Source organism: Pongo abelii, chromosome 18 (assembly GCF_028885655.2).
Source record: "Pongo abelii isolate AG06213 chromosome 18, NHGRI_mPonAbe1-v2.0_pri, whole genome shotgun sequence".
Taxonomy (NCBI): domain Eukaryota; kingdom Metazoa; phylum Chordata; class Mammalia; order Primates; family Hominidae; genus Pongo; species Pongo abelii.
The window spans coordinates 76589559-76609163 of record NC_072003.2 but is presented as its reverse complement, the minus strand read 5'-3'; the positions used below and the strand labels follow the sequence as shown (position 1 = coordinate 76609163).

General features: G+C 46.0%; 1 protein-coding gene across 14 annotated transcripts in view; it reads right to left on the bottom strand.

Moving 5' to 3' along the window:
* Positions 1-368: 368 nt before the first annotated feature.
* SYCE1L (synaptonemal complex central element protein 1 like) overlaps positions 369-19605 on the bottom strand; it is a 27340-nt gene continuing 8103 nt past the window's right edge. The window contains exons 3-12 of one of the 14 annotated variants that reach the window (XM_054534165.1): positions 18980-19039; positions 18710-18784; positions 18105-18152; positions 17778-17832; positions 15972-16035; positions 15053-15122; positions 14883-14970; positions 14606-14678; positions 8908-9025; positions 369-1295 (exon numbers count right to left, since the gene is read on the bottom strand). In XM_054534165.1, coding sequence (XP_054390140.1) covers positions 1204-1295; positions 8908-9025; positions 14606-14678; positions 14883-14970; positions 15053-15122; positions 15972-16035; positions 17778-17832; positions 18105-18152; positions 18710-18784; positions 18980-19039 — 743 coding nt within the window. In that variant the 3' untranslated portion in view covers positions 369-1203. Of the gene's footprint in view, positions 1296-8014; positions 9026-10109; positions 14501-14605; positions 14679-14882; positions 14971-15052; positions 15123-15971; positions 16036-17777; positions 17833-18104; positions 18153-18709; positions 18891-18979; positions 19040-19605 lie in introns of those variants that run through there. The other 13 variants (XR_008514699.1, XM_024233628.3, XM_054534163.1 and 10 more) reach the window with 13 other exon arrangements.

Below are 19605 nucleotides of genomic sequence, written 5' to 3'. Positions count from 1 at the left end.
GAAGGGAAAGGAAGGTCTGTGAAGGCAAACAATCTCCAAACTGGAAAATTAGGCAAGATTGTTGGCTGAAGACACTGACTTATGTAGGTTGTTATTACATAAAAAGGAAGAGAAATGCTGCATGGAAGATTGCATACATTGAAGAAAAAGGCATGGATGGGAAATGTCCATAACATTCACACTATGAAACAGGATAACTGAGGGTGGTATTGCTCTTAATTCCTTTAAAGATATGAGACTGACTTTATCTTCGGAGGTAGTGAGTTTGATTCAATTATTAACTCGTATCTGATTGTGATAATAGTGAATTTTTAAATTCAGGATGTCGCCTCTTTTTTTCCCCCCTTTTTAGAAATAAACCTCTGGAATTCTTACTGCTTCCAGAACCTATTTTAATCTTCAGACCTTGGAGGGTATTCATATCTTGTCTTATAAGAATAATGTAATATATGGGGGCAAAGATGCAGCCAAGTAGCTCAGTACTGGAAGCTAAGATGAAGAAGACCTCCATGGCTTCCAGGACCTTCCCCTTGGTGCTGTGGTCGACAAGGAGGGAGGTGACCCAGGCACTGCAGGACACCAGCATGCTGAACATCAAGAACTTGGACTTATTGAAGGTGTCAGGCAAACCCATGGCCAGGAAAGCCAAGGTGAAGCTCCCCAGGGTCAAGGAGCCCAGGTATCCTAGGACATGGTAGAAGGCAGTGCTGAAACCTCACTGCGTGTGAGAACTACAGATCCAAGCGTAGAGAGTGTGTCCGTGTCAATGAAGGGAGGAAAGTTTCTCAGCCTGAGTTGATAGATCAGGAGATAGATTCCACTTAGATCAGGGAGAATATAAAAAGGACAAAATCAGGAGATCCTGATACCAATCACCATCTTATTCTCCCTGGCATTCTGGCCTTCAGAGCCAGAACTACAGTGATGGTTTTGGTCAGAATGATAGAAATAGCCAAAGTAAATGCAACTCCAAATGCTATTTGTTGGAGTCACCACGTAGCTGTGTGGGGGTGGCCAATGCATAGGGCAGAGCAGAGGAAGCACAGTGTGACGGAGGCTGGACTTTCAGCAGGATGCAGCTGAAAGCCCATGTACTGGCTTTAACTGAGGGGATTTCCTGCTGCTTCACAAATACCCCAAGGACCATTGCGGTAAGGACAGAGACGCAGGGCTGTGCAGGCCAGAGCCATCCCCAAAGGGTCTTCAGAAGCCAAGAAGTTCACATCCTTTGGAAGACAGTAAATTCTGAGTATTCTGATATTGATCATCTGGACACTTCTTATACTGAATAGTATCTGAAAAACAAAGCAATGTTTTTTTATTTAAGGTTCATAAATTCTTACTGATTCCCAGAAACAAAAAACTCATTTTTGGCCTTGTAGGGCACCTTGTCCGTCTCAGTGCTATACTCAAATGTCATGCTAAAAGCATGTTACAGAAGCAATAATTTCAGACTAACATGCCAATTCTCTCCTTGGTTTTATTTCCCAAAATAACATTTTCTCTCATTGTTCATTTTTCCACATGCCAATGAATTATTTTCCATTTTCTTTCATAATGAAAGCATTATACTCCCTTAAAAATTTAAATATCCATTCTCTAGGCCAGGAGTCCACAAACTACAGCCTACAGGTCAAATCTAGCCATTACTAATTTTATAGGGCTTAGAATCTATGGATGTTTTAATACTTTTAGATGCTTGCATTTTAAATGGTTATACAAGTATTTACATATTTTCAATTTCACCTCTTGGCTTGCAAAGTCTAAAATATTTACTATCTGGCCCTCTAAGAAAAACATTTGCTGACCTCTGCCTTATCTTGGATTATTTACACACATGGTAATTATTTTCTGAGAATTTATACTGAACCAGATGCCTTATTAAGAACGGGGAACTGTTCAACTTTTAACAGGTATCAAAGAGCCCCCTCAGGTTCTAATAGTTAAATATTTCTTAGTGTATCCCTTCCACATTTCGAGGTAGAATTCAATCAGCTTGATGTGGCAGGAAAGGTCTTAATCATCTTGTTTGTACATAGGTTTCTGACCTTATCTTTTGTCATAAACCAAACACTGGATCAAAAGATTCTGATGGAGAGATTTATGTATCATACTCACAGTGCTCATGCCTTCTCGGTTCGCCATGACCTTCTTCTACAGAGAGTTTCTTTTGCTCTCTTCTTTGCTTGACTAATTCCTACTTGCCTTTAACAATGTAGCATTACCTGCATTAGGTTGTGCCTGCATGCCTCCCCACACTCTAGTATGTACCTGTGTCTTTGAACCCTTTGTCCTGGGTTGCCTTCCTCATTAGGCTATGAATTGTCAATGACAGTATAGTTTTATTAAACAAACCCTGAAAAATTAGATACCTAAATAGACAGTCAAGTAAAGAAACATATGAAGAAAAATATTCCTAAAAATACATTTATTGTCCGGGCATGGTGGCTCGCGCCTGTAATTCCAGCACTTTGGGAGGCTGAGGTGGGTGGATCACCGGAGGTCAGGAGTTCGAGACCAGCCTGGCCAACATGGTGAAACCCCATCTCTACTAAAAATATAAAAAATTAGCTGGGCATGGTGGCAGGTGCCTGTAATCCCAGCAATTCAGGAGGGAGGCTGAGGCAGGAGAATTGCTTGAACCCAGGAGGCAGAAGTTGCAGTAAGCCGAGATAGTGCCACTGCACTCCAACGTGGGCAACAGAGTGAGACTCAGTCTCAAAAAAAATTGTAGCAACATTATTATCAGGTAAAATAGAATTCAAAGAGATATACAGAGGAGAAAAACACATAAAATAAAAATTAGGCCAGGTGTGGTGACTCACGCCTGTAATCCCAGCACTTTGGGAGGCCAAGGTAGGCGGATCACCTGAGGTCGGGAGTTCGAGAACAGCCTGACTAACATGGAGAAACCCTATCTCTTCTAAAAATACAAAATTAGCTGGGCACGGTGGTACATGCCTGTAATCCCAGCTAACTGGGAGGCTGAGGCAAGAGAATGGCTTGAACCCGGAAGGAGGAGGTTGCGGTCAACCGAGATCACACCATTGCGCTCCAGCCTAGGCAACAAGAGTGAAACTCTGTCTCAAAAAAAAAAAAAAAATTAAACAGATAAAACAGATGATTTTCTCCTTTAGAAGACTGAATATAATGATACTAATTTCCTGCATGTTAATGTATATATTTCATTGAATACAAATATCAAATAATAATAGAGGTTTTTTGTTGTTGTTGCTGCTGTTTAATTTTTTTTGAAACCGAGTCTCACTCTGCCACAAGGCTGGAGTGCAGTGGTGTGATCTCTGCTCACTGCAACCTCTGCCTCCTGGGTTCAAGTGATTCTCCTGCCTCAGCCTCCCTAGTAGCTGGGACTACAGGCTCATGCCACCACGCCTGGCTAATTTTTTCTATTTTTAGTAGAGACAGGGTTTCACCATGTTAGTCAGGATGGTCTTGATTTCCTGACCTCATAGTCTGCCTGCCTCGGCCCCCCAAAGTGCTGGGATTACAGCTGTGAGCCACCACGCCCAGCCAGGTTTTTTGGTTTTTTGTTTTTTTTGGCAATAGACAATATGATTCTAGAGTATGCATAGGAAAGAAACTATCCTGGAAAAATTCTGAAATAGTAGGAAAATGTGGAGGAGGTCTCACCAAGTCAGTTTCATAATATTCTTTAAGGGTATAATAATAAAAATTTGGTATTTGTGTATAAATAGGCAACTAGATAAAGGAATAGAATAAACAGTTTAGAAATTGACCAAAATAGATATGATTATTTGGTATATGGCGAGGATGGCATTGCATTTGGGGGGATACATGTGCTATTCAGTAAATTCTCTCCAGATTATGTACAGGCACAAAATAAATTCCAAATAGTTCAAATATAAACTAAATTATAAAAGTATTAGGGCCTGGGAGCAGTGGCTCACACCTATAATTCCAGCACTTTTGGAGGCTGAGGTGGGTGGATCACCTGAGGTCAGGAGTTTGAGACCAGCCTGGCCAACATGGTGAAACCCCATCTCTATTAAAAATACAAAAATTAGCTGGATGTGATGGTGGGTGCCTATAATCCCAGCTCCTCGGGATGCTGACGCAGAATTGCTTGAACCCGGGAGGCAGGGGTTGCAGTGCGCCAAGACTGCACCACTGTACTCCAGCCTGGGCAACAGAGCAAGACTCCATCTTACTAAATAAATAAATAAATGTATCAGAAACGGTGACTTAACATATGGCGGGCAGGAGGGTGAGCAAGTGGTCTCCTCAGGGCGGGGTCCTGGCTAGTGCTGTGGGCACCAGAAGGGGAAGAACAGCCATGTGCTCTCCTCTGGGTAGTAGGATACTGGAATTGGGATATTTTGGGGTGTATGTTTTTTGAAGCTTTGACTGTGATTTTTAAACAATAAAACGTTCTAAAAAAACAAAGGTAACCACTGAGAAAGATATTTAATCTCAGAGTGGAAGAGAAATTTATAGGTAATGGGCATTTTAGATAATGCAGATTTAATAAGACTTCAGAAATAAGAAGACACACAGAAAGTAAAACAGGCTTTCCAAAAATCAGGCATAAAATATAAAGACAATGACTCCAGAAAAGACATCATTAAATGCCTACTGGCTTTCATAAGATACAATTGGAAGGAATCTTTATAACTCTTAAATAGGTTTGATCACAGAAGTAAAACATGACTGCACACACTTGGAAGAAATCAATTAATTTTAGCAGGGCATGGTGACTCACGCCTGTAATCCCAGCACTTTGGGAGACCAAGGCGGGTGGATCACTTGAGGTCAGGCGTTTGAGACAGCCTGGCTAATATGGTGAAACCCCGTCACTACTAAAAATACGAAAATTAGTCGGGCATGGTGGCACGTGTCTGTAATCCCAGCTACTTGGGTGGCTGAGACAGGAGAATCGCTTGAACCTGGGAGAAGGAGGTTGCTGTGAGCTGAGGTCATGCCACAGCACTCCAGCCTGGGTGACAGAGCGAGACTCCATCTCAGCGAACAAAGTTACCTGGGCATGGTAACGGGCGCCTGTAATCCCAGCTACTTGGGAGGCTGAGGCAGGAGAACTACTTGAACGCAAGAGGCGGAGGTTGCAGTGAGCCGAGATAGTGCCACTGCACTCTGGCCTCGGTGACACAGTGAGACCCTGTTTAAAAAAAGATAAAGTGGAAAAATGTTTTTCATTTAAATAGCATGCAAAAATTTTGATCTCTTTACATATATATATATATATATATATACACACGTAAATATAAAAATATATATAGTGTGTATACATATATATATATATTTTGAGATGGAGTCTCGTTCTGTCGCCCAGGCTGGAGAGCGGTGGCGCGATCTCGGCTCCCTGTGACCTCCGCCTCCCGGGTTCACGCCATTCTCCTGCCTCAGCCTCCCGAGGAGCTGGGACTACAGGCGCCTGCCACCACGCTCGGCTAATGTTTTTGTATTTTTAGTAGAGACGGGGTTTTACCGTGTTAGCCAGGATGGTCTCGATCTCCTGACCTCGTGATACGCCCGCGTCGGCCTCCCAAAGTGCTGGGATTAAGGCGTGAGCCACCGCGCTAGCATCTTCTTTTAAATCAATAAGAAAAAGACAACCCAGTGGAAAAGGTAAATGGAGGTAAACAGATAATTCACAATAGAAATGAGAATGGTTCTTAAAAATATGAAAAGATGTTCAATTTTTCTCATTACTAAAGAAATTTAAATTAAGCCAACCAAGTAACCATTTTGCCTATCAAGTTAGCAAAGAGCAGGCCAAGCACCCTCCCTGAAGTTTCCACAGCTTTCCTGTGTTCAGAGACCATCTGATAGGAAAAATTTAAAAAGGGTAGGGAAGCACAGTTAGAGAACAAAGTATCTATTATAGGGAAGCTAAATTAAGTTACATATTTCCATCAGATGAGTTGCTTTAAACCTGGAGAAACTACTAAGTTCAGTTGGCAAGTTTTTTTGTTTTTTGTTTTTTTTTGAGAAGGAGTCTCACTCTGTCGCCCAGGCTGGAATGCAGTGGCACAATCTCAGCTCACTGCAAACTCCATCTCGCGGGTTCAAGTGATTCTTCTGCCTCAGCCTCCTGAGTAGCTGGGACTACAGGTGCCCGCCACCACGCCTGGCTAGTTTTTTTATATTTTTGGTAGAGATGGGGTTTCATCGTGTTAACTAGGATGGTCTCGATCTCCTGACCTTGTGATCCGCCCATCTCAGCCTCCCAAAGTGCTGGGATTACAGGCATGAGCCACCGCGCCCGGCCTCAGTTGGCAAGTATTAAATATTTTTCCCCACTGTTTGCTTCCTTCAGGAGTGGATGCCCATGAGACTAGTTGAGATGTGCTATTTATAACTAAGTAGTATTATCATGAATAATTAACTGGGTGAATATAAAGGAGTGAGGAACAGTTGAATGTGATTCTTTGTAATACCTGTCTGATGAGAAACCTCCCTGTCTGGGCAAAGTTTACATCAAAGCAGCATGGAGCCTCCCCTTCCAGAGGGATTTTTCTGAATCCTGGACCACAGCTTGAGCTGCACACAGAGCTGGGAGTCTATGGAAAAGTATTACTAATAAACATATGCATTAAGAGCAATAGGCGAGGTAGCCAGAGGTCAGAACAATGGTTGGTTTTGTATTTAGGTGGACAAATAATATAATTATATGGATAATCTAGATGTGTTTTCCTAATACATACATTTATATTTTTGAGGCAACCAAACTAACCAAAAATGGGTACGTGAGTCAAATGACCTAAAGGATAATGTGCATTGTGTCTACAAGGCATGAAAGTTCTGGCGATTGAAATCTGTAATTAAGTTAAGTGTGGAATATGGTAAAAAATGACAACTTTTCTAACCCCATGAGAAATAGGCATATTCAAAGTTGTCTGACTATTCAACAAATTAGGTTAAGTCTATTTAAATAATTGATTAAAAGTTCCAGCCTACAATGTCATACAAAATATCCCAATATTCAAGTTATCTACTTGATTAAATGTTTTTTTCTCTATTGGGCAGTGTTATGGGTTGAATTTTGTCACACACAACCCCCCCACCCCAATTCATGCATTAAAGTCCTAACCCGAAGTACATTTGAATATTATGTTATTTGAAGATATAGTCTGTGTTAGTCCATTCTCAGATTGCTATAAGAACTACCTGATACTAGGTAATTTATAAAGAAAAAAGTTTTAATTGGCTTATGGTTCTACAGGCTGTACAGGAAGCATGCCTTGGGAGACCTCAGGAAACTTACAATCATGGCAGAAGGCAAAAGGGAAGCAGGCACGTCTTACATGGTGGGAGCAGGAGGAAGAGAGAATGAAAGGGGAGGTGCTACACACTTTTGATCAGCCAGATCTTTTGAGAATTCATTATCATGAGAACAGCAAGAGGGAAGACCGCCCCCATGATCCAATCACCTCCCACCAGCTCCCTCCTCCAACACTGGGGATTACAATTCGACATGAGCTTTGTTGGGGGACATAGGGCCAAACCATATCATGGTCTTTACAGAGATAATCAAATTAAAATGAGGTCACTCCGGTGGGCCCTGATTCAATATTACAGTGTCCTTATTAAAAGGGGAAATTTGGATACAGAGACAGACATGTACACAGGGAGAACAACAGGTGAAAATTAAGGCATAGAGTGAATAATGCAGCTACAAGCCAAACACTGCCAGCAAACCACCAGAGGCTAGGAGACAGGCATGGAACAGATCCTCCCTCACAGCCCTTGGAAGAACCAGCCCTGAGGACACCCTGATCTTGGACTTCCTGCATCTAGAACTGCTACTCAGTCTGTGGCCCTTTATTACAGCAGACCTAGCAAACTAAAACAGGAAATGAGTACAAATAATTGCATCAGAAATAATATTTTAATAATTTTTAAAAATATTATTAAAATATTAAATATTATAAAAATATTATTAAAAATATTAAAATATTAAATATAATATTTAAAATAATATAAAATATAAAATATTATTATGAAAGCAGTCTCAGAAGTGAAATGAAGGGGAGCACAGTTACTCTTGTGTGAGAGCTGCGTTCTGGTTTATAAAACACAAACTGAATCTAGACCTTGATTCAACCATGGCTAAGATAGCTCCGTTAGAAGAAATCTATTAATCAAATTTACCATAATACGTATTTCAAAATAGAAAAATCACCTTAACAGATGCTCAAAAGTATTTTGTAAAATTCAACATTCATTCTTAATTTTTGAAATCTCAATGAAATTCAATTGGATGGGTATAGTCTCTTCATAAAATATACACACATTCAAAAGACAACATCATGACGAAAAATATGCATTTCCTTTAAAATCAGAAGAAACACGGATTTTTAAAATCAACACCATTATTTAACATTGTGTTATGGGTGGTAATGCAGTCTGAGAACAGAAGGAAGAAAATATAAGAATTGGAACAAAAATATTATTGTTTTATAATTAAAATCCTCCCTACTCACCAAGGATCACAAAAAGTTCTATGGCCCCATAAGTCTTCCCAGAAAATATGACTAATACTGCTCTTTCTCTTTTCTTATTAGCCCATGTTTAATACATCTGGGCACCTTATAGAACACTACACAATGGAAGCTGGAAGGGCTAGGCAGGTGAGCTACAAGACAAAAGGGAAAAGGGCAGAATGAGGATGGATTATGGGGATCTAAGTGTGCATGCCCCTCTCCAAAGGCATCATTTAAATTTTTTTAAAGGTGTTTTAAAAAGCCACTATAGCCAGACGCGTTGACTCATGCTTGTAATCCCAGTACTTTGGGTGGCTGAGGTGGGCTGATTCCTTAAGCTCAGTTCAAGACCAGCCTGAGCAACATGGCGAAACCCCCTCTTTACTAAAAATAGAAAAAGTTAGTTGGGCATCGTGGCACATACCTGTGGTCCCAGCTACTCGGGAGGCTAAGGCAGGAGAATTGGTTGAACCTGGGAGGGGGAGATTGCGGTGAGCGGAGGTCAGGCCACTGCACTCCAGCCTGTGCGACAGAGTGAGACCCTGTCTCAAAATAAATAAATAATTAAATTAAATTAAAATTGAAAGCCACTATGATTGGCCAAGAATGAAAGCATTTAGTGCTGGTTTTTTTTTCCCCTAGAACAGTAGTTCATGAACACTAACAAAGATCTTCCACCTCTTTCTAACAAGGAGGAAAAGGAAGCCTAGGAAGATGAAGTGATTTACCCACAGTTGTAAAGGCAAACACGAATTAGAAATAAGATGGCCGGGCACGGTGGCTCACGCCTGTAATCCCAGCACTTTGGGAGGCCAAGGGGGGCGGATCACCTGAGGTTGGGAGTTGGAGACCAGCTTGACCAACATGGCGAAACCCGTCTCTACTAAAAACACAAAATTAGCCAGGCGTGGTGGCACATGCCTGTAATCCCAGTTACTCAGGAGGCTGAGGCAGGACAATCATTTGAACCCGGGAGGTAGAGGTTGCAGTGAGGCGATATCGCGTTATTGCACCTCAGCCTGGGCAACAAGAGTGAAACTCTGTCTCAAAATAATAATAATAATAGGCTTGCTTGAGGTGATGGATAGCTCATTTATCCCTTTTGTGATTATTACACATTGTATGCCTCTACCAAAATATATTATGTACCCCATAAATATATATACTTACGATGTACCCATAAAAATTTAAAATTTTAAAAAAGAAATAATATAATGAGAGTCTTCATTCTCCCTATTGAAAATAAGGGAATATACTCCTACCCTACCCCTTCCCAATTTTCCCCAACCCCTTCTCCTTTGCCTTTTCTGAGAGCATCTACTTAAAAAACTTGTTATTTCTCTCTTTGAAATGCATATTAATCTTGTTAAAAGCTAATAAACCTCCCACCACCTTTATGACCTATGATTGTCTTTCTAAAGGACCTGTGAACCATCTCTTTGAAATTTTATCAAGGAAGATAGCGTCCCTGTCTCATAATTTCTGTGAGAGTGTAAGGGTCTAGCTTTAGCCTGCAGGTGCCTTGCTCCAGAATTGCGTCCCATCATTGAATTTTCCTTTGGATAAAGCCAATTAACTAACACAGAGGGTTACCTCAATTTAGGATGAACTATGAGTGACAAATCGTGCTATTAAGTCTTTATTTGAGAACTGGTTATTGTTCATCACTGAATGGGTTGTATCTGGCTACATTAAAGGGTGAGATTTATTTCTCCGCCTTTGCAATCTCTTTTGTGATTGCCTGTGACATCACCTTCTGGTTTAATGCTTATTCAATAATAGAACTGTCTTCTTTCTCTTCTGCTTTTTGTGGAGAAGTTTTCTGGATTGGCAGGAGTTTTTGTTTTAGTTATATGTCCCCAATAAGGTCACACAGTGAACCAGAGCTGAGTCACAAAAGGAACTGCCTGACTCCTGGCGTGGTCTTCTTTCCAATGGATCACTGCCTCTCAGGAGCACACGATTTTAGGTCTGCTATTGTTTACTGTGTACCTCTTTTCTCCCTCCAGTGAGTCTTTAAGCTCCTTGAAGACAGAACCTGTGACTGATACATTTTCTGCTTTCTCAGTGGCTAACAAAGTGCCAGGGATATGGCAGATATTCAATAAATGCCAACTGGATCACTGAACTTGGAAGAATAAAGTCAAGTCAATTGTGATCTTAACTCTCTGACAAAAAACGAAGCAAAAAAAAAAAAAAAAAAGAACTTGGATGAAATGGAAGAGTGCAGTGTGGTGTGGCATAGAGAAGAGGAAGAATTCCAAATTAGGGGTAAGAAGATCTGGCCTTGAATACTAGTTCTTCCCTGGTTTCAGTGAAGTCACCGTCAGTTTCCTTAACTGTAAAGTAACAAAAAATATATAATGTTTATTATGTAAGATTCCTAGGATGATGACCAAATGAGGATGTGAAAATTCTTTTTAACAATGACAGCTACGACCAACACAGGGCTTAAGATGTAGCAAGTATGGTTTTAAGCACTTTCCATATATTATCTATTTATTTAACCCTCACAATAACTTTCTACTTTACAGATAAGGAAACCAGCCATACGGAATTTAAGTAACTTCGGCCGGGCGCAGTGGTTCACTCCTGTAATCCCAGCACTTTGGGAGGCCAAGGCGGGTGGATCACTTGAAGTCAGGAGTTTGAGACCAGCCTGGCCAACATGGTGAAACCCCGTCACTACTAAAAATACAAAACTTAGCTGGGCGTGGTGGCTGGTGCCTGTAATCCCAGCTACTTGGGAGGCTGAGGCAGGAGAATCCCTTGAACTCAGGAGATGGAGGTTGCAGTGAGCCGTGATCTCGCCATTGCACTCCAGCCTGGACAACAAGAATGAAACTCCATCTCAAAGAAAAAAAAAAAACAAAAGGGAATTTAAGTAACTTAACTGTGTAAGCTGAAGTTACACAGCTAGTATGCAGCAGAGCTGGGATTCTAACAAAGACAGTCTGGCCCTGGGTTCTGTTCTGCTAACTAGTGTGCTCTATTAGGTAGTAATATTATTATCCTCCGGGAGATTGTACTGCAGTCACTTTGGCCACTCTCTCTTCCGTGCCTCGTCTAGCTTGCTACTCAGGCTGTGCCATGTTTGCATCTCTTCGGGCCCCTCCTCTGACTCCTCTCCTGTTTTTCAGTGGGTTTCTTTCTGGCTTACTTTTTCCAAGAATGTCCTGGCCGGGCGCGGTGGCTCACGCCTGTAATCCCAGCATTTTGGGAGGCCGAGGCGGGCGGATCACGAGGGCAGGAGATCGAGACCATCCTGGATAACACGGTAAAACCCCGTCTCTACTAAAAATACACACACGAAAACATTAGCCGGGCGTGGTGGCGGGCGCCTGTAGTCCCAGCTACTCTGGAGGCTGAGGCAGGAGAATGGCGTGAAACCAGGAGGCGGAACTTGCAGTGAGCCGAGATCGCGTCACTGCACTCCAGCCTGGGTGACAGAGCGAGACTCCGTCTCAAAAATAAAATAAAATACAATAAAAATAATAATAATAAAATAAATAAATAAATAAAAAAGAATGTCCTTCAGCCTTTTGGCGACACTGAGCTCCCCCAGGCTCGTTCACATTTGAACCTGAAGTACAAGCTAAGAAGCTTGAGAATTATGGTAATTGAATGCGAGCCCTGAGAATGCTGTTACAGGAAGTGAGCGAAGACATCCCAGGCAGCTGCCAACCATTTCAATGAAAGGAGAAGTAGCCCTGCCAGCTTGAGAATTATGGTAATTGAATGCGAGCCCTGAGAATGCTGTTACAGGAAGTGAGTGAAGACATCCCAGGCAGCTGCCAACTATTTCAATGAAAGGAGAAGTAGCCCTGCCAGGAAGGCCAGTTGAATCGGGAGAACACAGGGCAAATCAAAAGCCAAAGTCTCGCTCTGTCGCCCAGGCTGGAGTGTAGTGGCGCCATCTTGGCTCACTGCAACTTCCGCCTTCCGGGTTCAAGCAATTCTCTGCCACAGCCTCCTGAGTAGCTAGGATTCCAGACACCCGCCACCACCAAACCAAGGGGTTTCATCATCTTGGCCAGGCTGGTCTTGAACTCCTGACCTCGTGATCCACCCCTCAGCCTCCCAGAGTGCTGGCATTACAGGCGTGAGCCACAGCGCCCGGCTGGTCATTGAGTTTTAGAGACAGTAAGCAATTTGCCTGAGGTCATCCAGCCGGTGAACAGGGAAACCAGGACTCGAATCCTAGGTGCCCAGTGGTATGTCGGCAGAATATCCAGGCTGACCCCATTTGTGTGACACAGAGAGCATGACGAAGAGGTTACTGAGGTTCCTTAGAGATTCCTGGAGACTGGCCTTAGCAAGCAGGTGGTGTCAGTGGGGCAGGGGATCGCAGCCTGGGCCTGGAGTCAGCTGTGCCCAGATGCGAGTGGTGACTCAGGGACCAAAGCTCCCTGGGCCTCATCTGTGGACTTGGGATAATAATGGCAACAACCATAAGACCCAACGTTTATTGAGGGCTTACTGTACAGATTCACTATCTCAATTTTCCTCATGACTAAACTGGGAATAACAACAAGAATAGCAGTGAGAATAATAAATGATGGATACCATTTATTGAGCATTTATTTTATAAAAATCTCTGTTCTGAGAGATATACACACCTTGGTGTTCCTCATCTGTAGCCTGGGAATAATAATAATAATAATAAATCATATGAACCACTTACTGATCACTTAATGGACAGAAGCCTCTGATCTAAGTGAGTCACACGTCTCAGTTCCCATTCTCTAGGGACTGGGAATAGTGAATCATCCCAACAGTATGCGAGAGTTGGCATTCACTGAATACTGACTGTGTGCCAGGTCCTCTTCTACACATATTAGATAGTGCCCAACTCGACTGGTCCTTGGCAACTCTCCAGTGTCCTCTCCCATCCCACTCTACCTCATTCCACTCCACCACGCCGGCCTCCTCCAGACGGCTCCTCAAACACAGAGAAGTGCAGCCTCACCTCCCAGCCTTGGCATGAGGCATGTCTTCTGCCAGGCGCACCTTTCCCCAGACACCCACAGGGCTCACTCCCTCGCTTCTCTACCTGGCTTCTCCACCTCGCTTCTCCGCTCAGATACCACTTCCTAGGTGAGGCCTTCGCTGACCGCGCTGTTTAAAATCCAGGGCTTACAACGGTGCCTGGTACCCAGCAGGCAATCGGCAAGTGCCTGTTTAGTCAGTACATGCTCAGTCAATGGCAGCAGCCTGGTGCTGGGTGCCTTTGGAGTTGGGTCCCCAAGGCCGGCCTCCGGAGTGGCGAACACATTTAACAGATCTGAGGTGGCCTGGGGAATGTGACCCCAGAGAAGGACAACTAGGGCAAAGGCCCCGAGGGGACACGTGTTTTGGAGTGTTTGAGAAGGGTGGAGAGGCAGCCTTGGCTAGAACCCAATTTGTGAGGGGAGCTCAGATGGGCCGGCATGTCCCAGAGCCAGCGCCAGCCTGCGGGTTTTGCAGAGACTCTGGGTTTCCTGAGACCACCGGAGACGCACAGGCCCCGAGGACCGGAATGGGTTAACACCTGCCCTCTAGCCCTTGTTGACAACATAGATGGTTTGGGAACTCGAGATGAGGCCGTGGCGCGGGGGATCCTGACACCCACTTACTCTCTCTGAGCTCAGGAGCATTTACAGAGCTTCTGTACGGCGCCCAGGGCTCGACTGGTGGGCGGGGTCCGGCAGAGGCCCCGCCTCGAGATCCCAGGACGCCCCTCCCCGCTCCACCGTGTAGCACAGACTCCGGGGAGAACGCGAGCATGTGCGGAAATCATCGCCTTTATTTCTTGGCGGGTCTCGAGGGAGGGTCGGGACCGGGCGGGTCCTGCTGGCCTAGAGGGCGTCAGGGGCAGCCACCGGCGGCTCCGGATCCTCCTCGTCGCGGGCGCGGGGGAGCTCAGGTCCCGCCTGCCGAGGGCGGGATGAGGCTGCGGACCAGGTTCCCGCGCTCCTCGCCTCCGCCCGTGTCTGCCCTAGGCCTCCACCGCGGCTTCCTCTGTCCCCGGGGCCGCCCTGCTCCCCACAAACCCCACTCTCAAGGGCCGCTCCCAGGACCCCCGCCCGCTGTCTCCTGACTCGGTCCCTGCCCGCCCCACCTCCCCTCCCCGGTCTCCCTACCTCTCCTTTGCCGGCCCCGACCTCGGGGGCGCTCTGGACCTGCTCCCCGAATATCTCCAGCTCCGCCTTCAGCCTGCAGAGAAGGGGCCGAGAAGACAGGAGGAAGAGAGCGAGAGTCCAGGGTACGAGGAGGAAGCCACGGAGACGCGGAGACCCGACGACGCCGAGGGAGGCACAGGCCGGGGAAGGGGCAGGCGGGGGCGGAGCGGGGGACCTGGGCCGGTTCCCCTCCGCCCTGCCCCTGCCCTCCTCGCCCACGCCTCCCTTCCCCTCTCACCCGTCATTCACCGCCCTGGCGCCCTCGACCTCAGGCGGCGAGCGCAGCCGCCGCTCCACCTCCCGCAGCTTGGCGCGCACCAGCCTCCCTGCGGGTGGGCGGGCGTCAGGGGCAGGGCCGAGGCCCGGGCACATCCCCCTCCCCCCGCCCACCTGGCGCGGGAGGCTCACTCTCCGAGAGCAGCTGCTCCTTGCTCCTCTCCAGGGCACGGATCTCCCGGGCCAGTCGCTGCTCCAGCATCTGCGAGGACAAAGAGGAGGCCTCCCCGTTTGGCCGTCCTCTTGGCTACACGGCCCGCCCCTCCCCTTTTGTGCTTCTCGCGAAGTCTTCACCTACATTAGGTCATTCATTCATTCAACTATTTATTAACTCAATGTGCAGTTTCTGCTGTGGCTGGAGACCTCCCCACCAAACGCTCTCCATGTCTCCAGGCACCTCTCAAACTTGAACTCTTCCCACTCTCCTCATCCTCCACTCCCCAATCTGCGGCTCCTCAAAGGTTTCAGGCACCGTCCAGCCCCAGAGCCTTCCTTCTGCACCCAGATACCTGCACGGCTTCTTCCCTTACTTCCTTCACCTCTGCGTTGAGATGTCACTTGCTTAGAGGCCTTCCCACTGAAGTTCCACGATCTAGCCACTAACTTTCTTGGTGCCTCCACTGTCCCCAACCAGCTTAGGACAGCAAAGACGTGGCCTCTTTGATCTGCTACCCTCTCTCCCTGCCTAAAATGCTGACCGGTGCAACCATTGACATTAGCTGAATGAAGGAATGACCTGACCATGGCTTTCTCTGGGCTGCCATTTGCCACTGCAAGGTGAACATACACTAGGTGAGCAGGGGGAAAGCAGGATCACAATGGTACTGCACCCGTCTGGGCAGGTGATGCTGGTTGTGGCAGTGGGGCATAGTGAGACGTAAGTTGATTTTAGATAAAAGCTGAGGGACTGAATAGGTGGGCAAGAGGAAGCAAGGAATCAAGGACTATCCCGCGGCATTGGGCCTGGGCAGGGGTGGTCTCTGGGCCAGTCAGTGGGACACTAAAGCCAGGGGAGGAATGGCTTTGGTTGCAGGCAATGATAATGGCTCACGTGGAATTCCCAGAGGTCCTTGTGTTGGCCCATCAGATCCTCCAGCTGTCCTTTGACATCCAACCTGGAGGCCGACACCCAGGAATGAGAACACATGCTAGGCCTGACACCCTGACGGGGGCTCCTCATGCACAGGCCTTCAGATCCTGCCCATGCTCCCTCTGCTGGGAGCCCCTTCATGGGTTTTATCCTCTAAGCTTTGGCTCCCGTAGCACCTCTTCCAACAAACTCTCCCTGATGCAAGCCCTGTCCCCACTTTCTACACAGTGGCCTGCCAGGCCCCAGGCTTGGGAGTTACCCCAGATTCCTCTGTTTGGGACTCTGAAACCTGAGAGTTATGGACAAAAAATTTGTTCCATGCACTCTTGCAACATGTGCTTCCTGGGAAGGGAAAGACAACCTTCAGTCATATTCTCTGAATGACCCATTATTCACTCCAGCAGGAGTGGGAGGTGGGATGTCTGTTCACAGCATTCACCTTTCTCGTTTCTCCTGTTGAATGAGAACCTTCATGGGCCTCTGTTGAGAATACTACCTGTCCATCCTGTCCCCCATGGAATGAACTCTGCCTTCCCAAGAAAGCTTTGTGAGGCGTGTGGTAATTTGGCACCATAGATTCTATAACATCCTGGCTTGAAGCCTGATCTGTTACTTCACTGTGACCGTGGGCAAGTTACTTAACCTCTCTGGGTCTCAGTTTCCTCGTATGTAAAATGGTGGTAGTGGTGGGAAGGTGACATTAGCCTTTAACTCCTATAATTGTCATTGTGAGGATTAGTTACATAAATGAGTATAAATGCTCATCAGACAGTGTGAGTAGTGTGGTTAAGTATACACACATTAGCTAACATCAGGTTTCCCCATGCAATTAAAATCATGGTGCACCAGGATGTGAGACCTCTGGTAACAGGAATGTGCTAAGTAAAGGTTCAGAGGATGCCAGGCGTGGTAGCTCATGCCTGTAATCCTAGCACTTTGGGAGGCCAAGGCAGGCAGGATCACCTGAGGTCGAGGGTTCGAGACCAGTCTGACCAACATGGAGAAACCCTGTCTCCACTAAAAATACAAAATTAGCCAGGTGTGATGGCGCATGCCTGTAATCCCAGCTACTCGGGAGGATGAAGAGATGGATGGATACATGGCTGGATAGACAGTTGACTGGAAGTGTGAGTTGCTGGCTGGAGAAATGATAGTTGATTAGAGAAATGATGACTAGAAGAATAATAGCTGGATAGAGAAAGAAAGGATTGCTAGAAGGAAGGATAGATGTCTGGATGGATGGTTGGCTAAGTGAATATATGATGGGAAGGATAGAGAGAGGATGAATGCATGATTGGATGGATGGAAGACTGTTAGGTGGAAGGTTGGAGAGAAAATAGCCATCTGGCTGGATGACATGGTTGGACAGTTGGATGAACAGATGAATGAGTGAGTAGGTGAATGGCTAGATGGGTGGGTAGATGAATGGGTGGGCAAGTGGATGACTGTGGCTTAAAATAAGCAGACAAATAAGCAAGTGAATGGATATCAAAGGAGCTGGATAGCCAACAGAGAAAGACTGAGGCTAACACCAATGGATGGAATATATTTGATAAAGAAATTAGTAACAAATAATTAAATGAGTAAATTAATCTTAACACAATCATTTAATATCAGAGATAACCAAGGAAGTTTTTTGTCTGGCTGCTCTGTTTTATAGAAAGGTAAAATGAGGCTTCTGTGTCCAAGATTCATTTCCACAGCTCTTGCTCCCTCCTTTTTCAGCTGGGGAATGAGGTAGGGAAGAGCTGAGGCAGGGCCTCTTACCTCTGAGCCTTGCGTTCCTTCTCTTGGCAGTGCATCTGGAGGATCCTCAGTGCCTCTGTGGGGAAGGAACCAAGGGGACCCTTTGAGAGGTCTTGGGGAGTCAGGGTTGACCAGAGGTAATGGGCCCCACATCAGGTGAGGCATTGGAGGGTACTGTGAGGACTTGGGTGTTTACTCCAAGTGATGTAGCAATCCAGGGAGAGATCTGTGCAGAGAGGGAAGCACCCTGCCTTAGGTTTCAGTGGGATTCCTGTGGCTGCTCTGAGGAGTATGGACTTGTGTGGGGTGGAAGAGTAGAATAAGGAAGACACAGCAACTGGTAAGTACCTTGCTTTTTGCTCAAGACCTCCTCTAGGTGCACTTTCTCTCCATTCACTGGAAAACACAATGACACTTTCTGCCTCCAGGCACCCCATTGCCATCCCCAATGCAACTTCATATAAGGGGAAAGCCACACAGAAGGTGTAGTACAGCCCTAGGAGAGGTGAGGTATCTTCTTGCCACCCTTGCAACCATCTCCCACAAGGACCATCCTGATCCAGCTTCTCCCCCTCTATGCCCACATTCCTTGTAAATGTTGAAGGAGTGAAGACCCTGAAGAATGTACAAGGTTTACACTGAGGAGAGAGATGGCTATAAAGAAATACACACACAATGTCAGGTGGACATAAAGGCTCTTAAGAAACAAATCAGCCAGGAGCGTGAGAATGACCAAGAGAGGGCGGGATTCTATTCTTAGATGAGACCATCAAGATAGGCCTGTCAGGGTGAAATTTGAGCTGAAAGCTGAAAGATGACATGAGACAGTGAGAGGCCATACAGAATATGTGAGCTAAGAGCACTGTAGGCCAGGGAACAGCCTGTGCAAAGGCCCTGAGGTATGCACAGGAACATCCTCAGTGTTGATGGGTCCCTCTTTTGGCCCCACTTACAGGAGTCTAATTCCCTATGCAGGGCCTCCCAGAGAGTGTGGGTCTCTCTCAGTTCCTCACTGGATTTCTTCTTTGCTGGGCCAAGAAGGGAAGAAGACACTGTGTGAGTGTAGTCTCTAGCCTTGCTGTTCTCTCGCAAATATGACATTGCATATTCATCTTCAAACAACCCTAGAGGGGCCTAAATTTTATAGATGAGGAAGTGGATTCATTATAAATCCAGGCCCTTCCTGCTGGCCCCAGCTGGCCAGTCTAGGTCCCCAAGTTTACCTTGCTGAAGCTCGTTAATCCGGCTAATCAGGTCCTCTATCTGTGGCTCCAGGCTTCCCTCTGAAGAAAGAAAGAAAGAAAGACTGAGCCAGAGAAGACTGGTGTCTGGCTGTCCAAGGCAGAACGGAGAAGCACTGTGTCTGTTGCTATCAATTAACAGGCATATATTGAGCACCTGCTGTGTGTTGAGCTCTGCCAGAGCCCATTGAAGGGCTTGCATTCTGGGTTGGCAAGATGGACAATGAGCAAAGATAAATAAATCAATTCAGGTGGCAGTAACTGCTGTGAAGAGAAATAAAGTGAGGCAAAGTGTTGAAGAGCAAAAGGGTAAAAGGCATGTCTGGAGATATGGAAAGGCCCCAGATGAGAAGAGGGAAGCAGGTCCTGCAGTTCTGTGGGGGTAAAGAGTGTGGAGGGGGGACCTATTCCAGGCAGAGTGCAGCAAGGCAGAGGGAACAAGTGCAAATTCTCTGTAGTGTGGCAGGAGCGGGTGAGGCACGTGTCCAAAGTAACAGTGAGGGGCTGGTGTGGCTCAGGTCTAGTGAGCAAGTGGAGAGTAGCAGAAGGTAAGGTGGGGGAAGTGGGAAGTGATATCACTAGGGCCTCTTTGGCCATCGTGGAAGCCT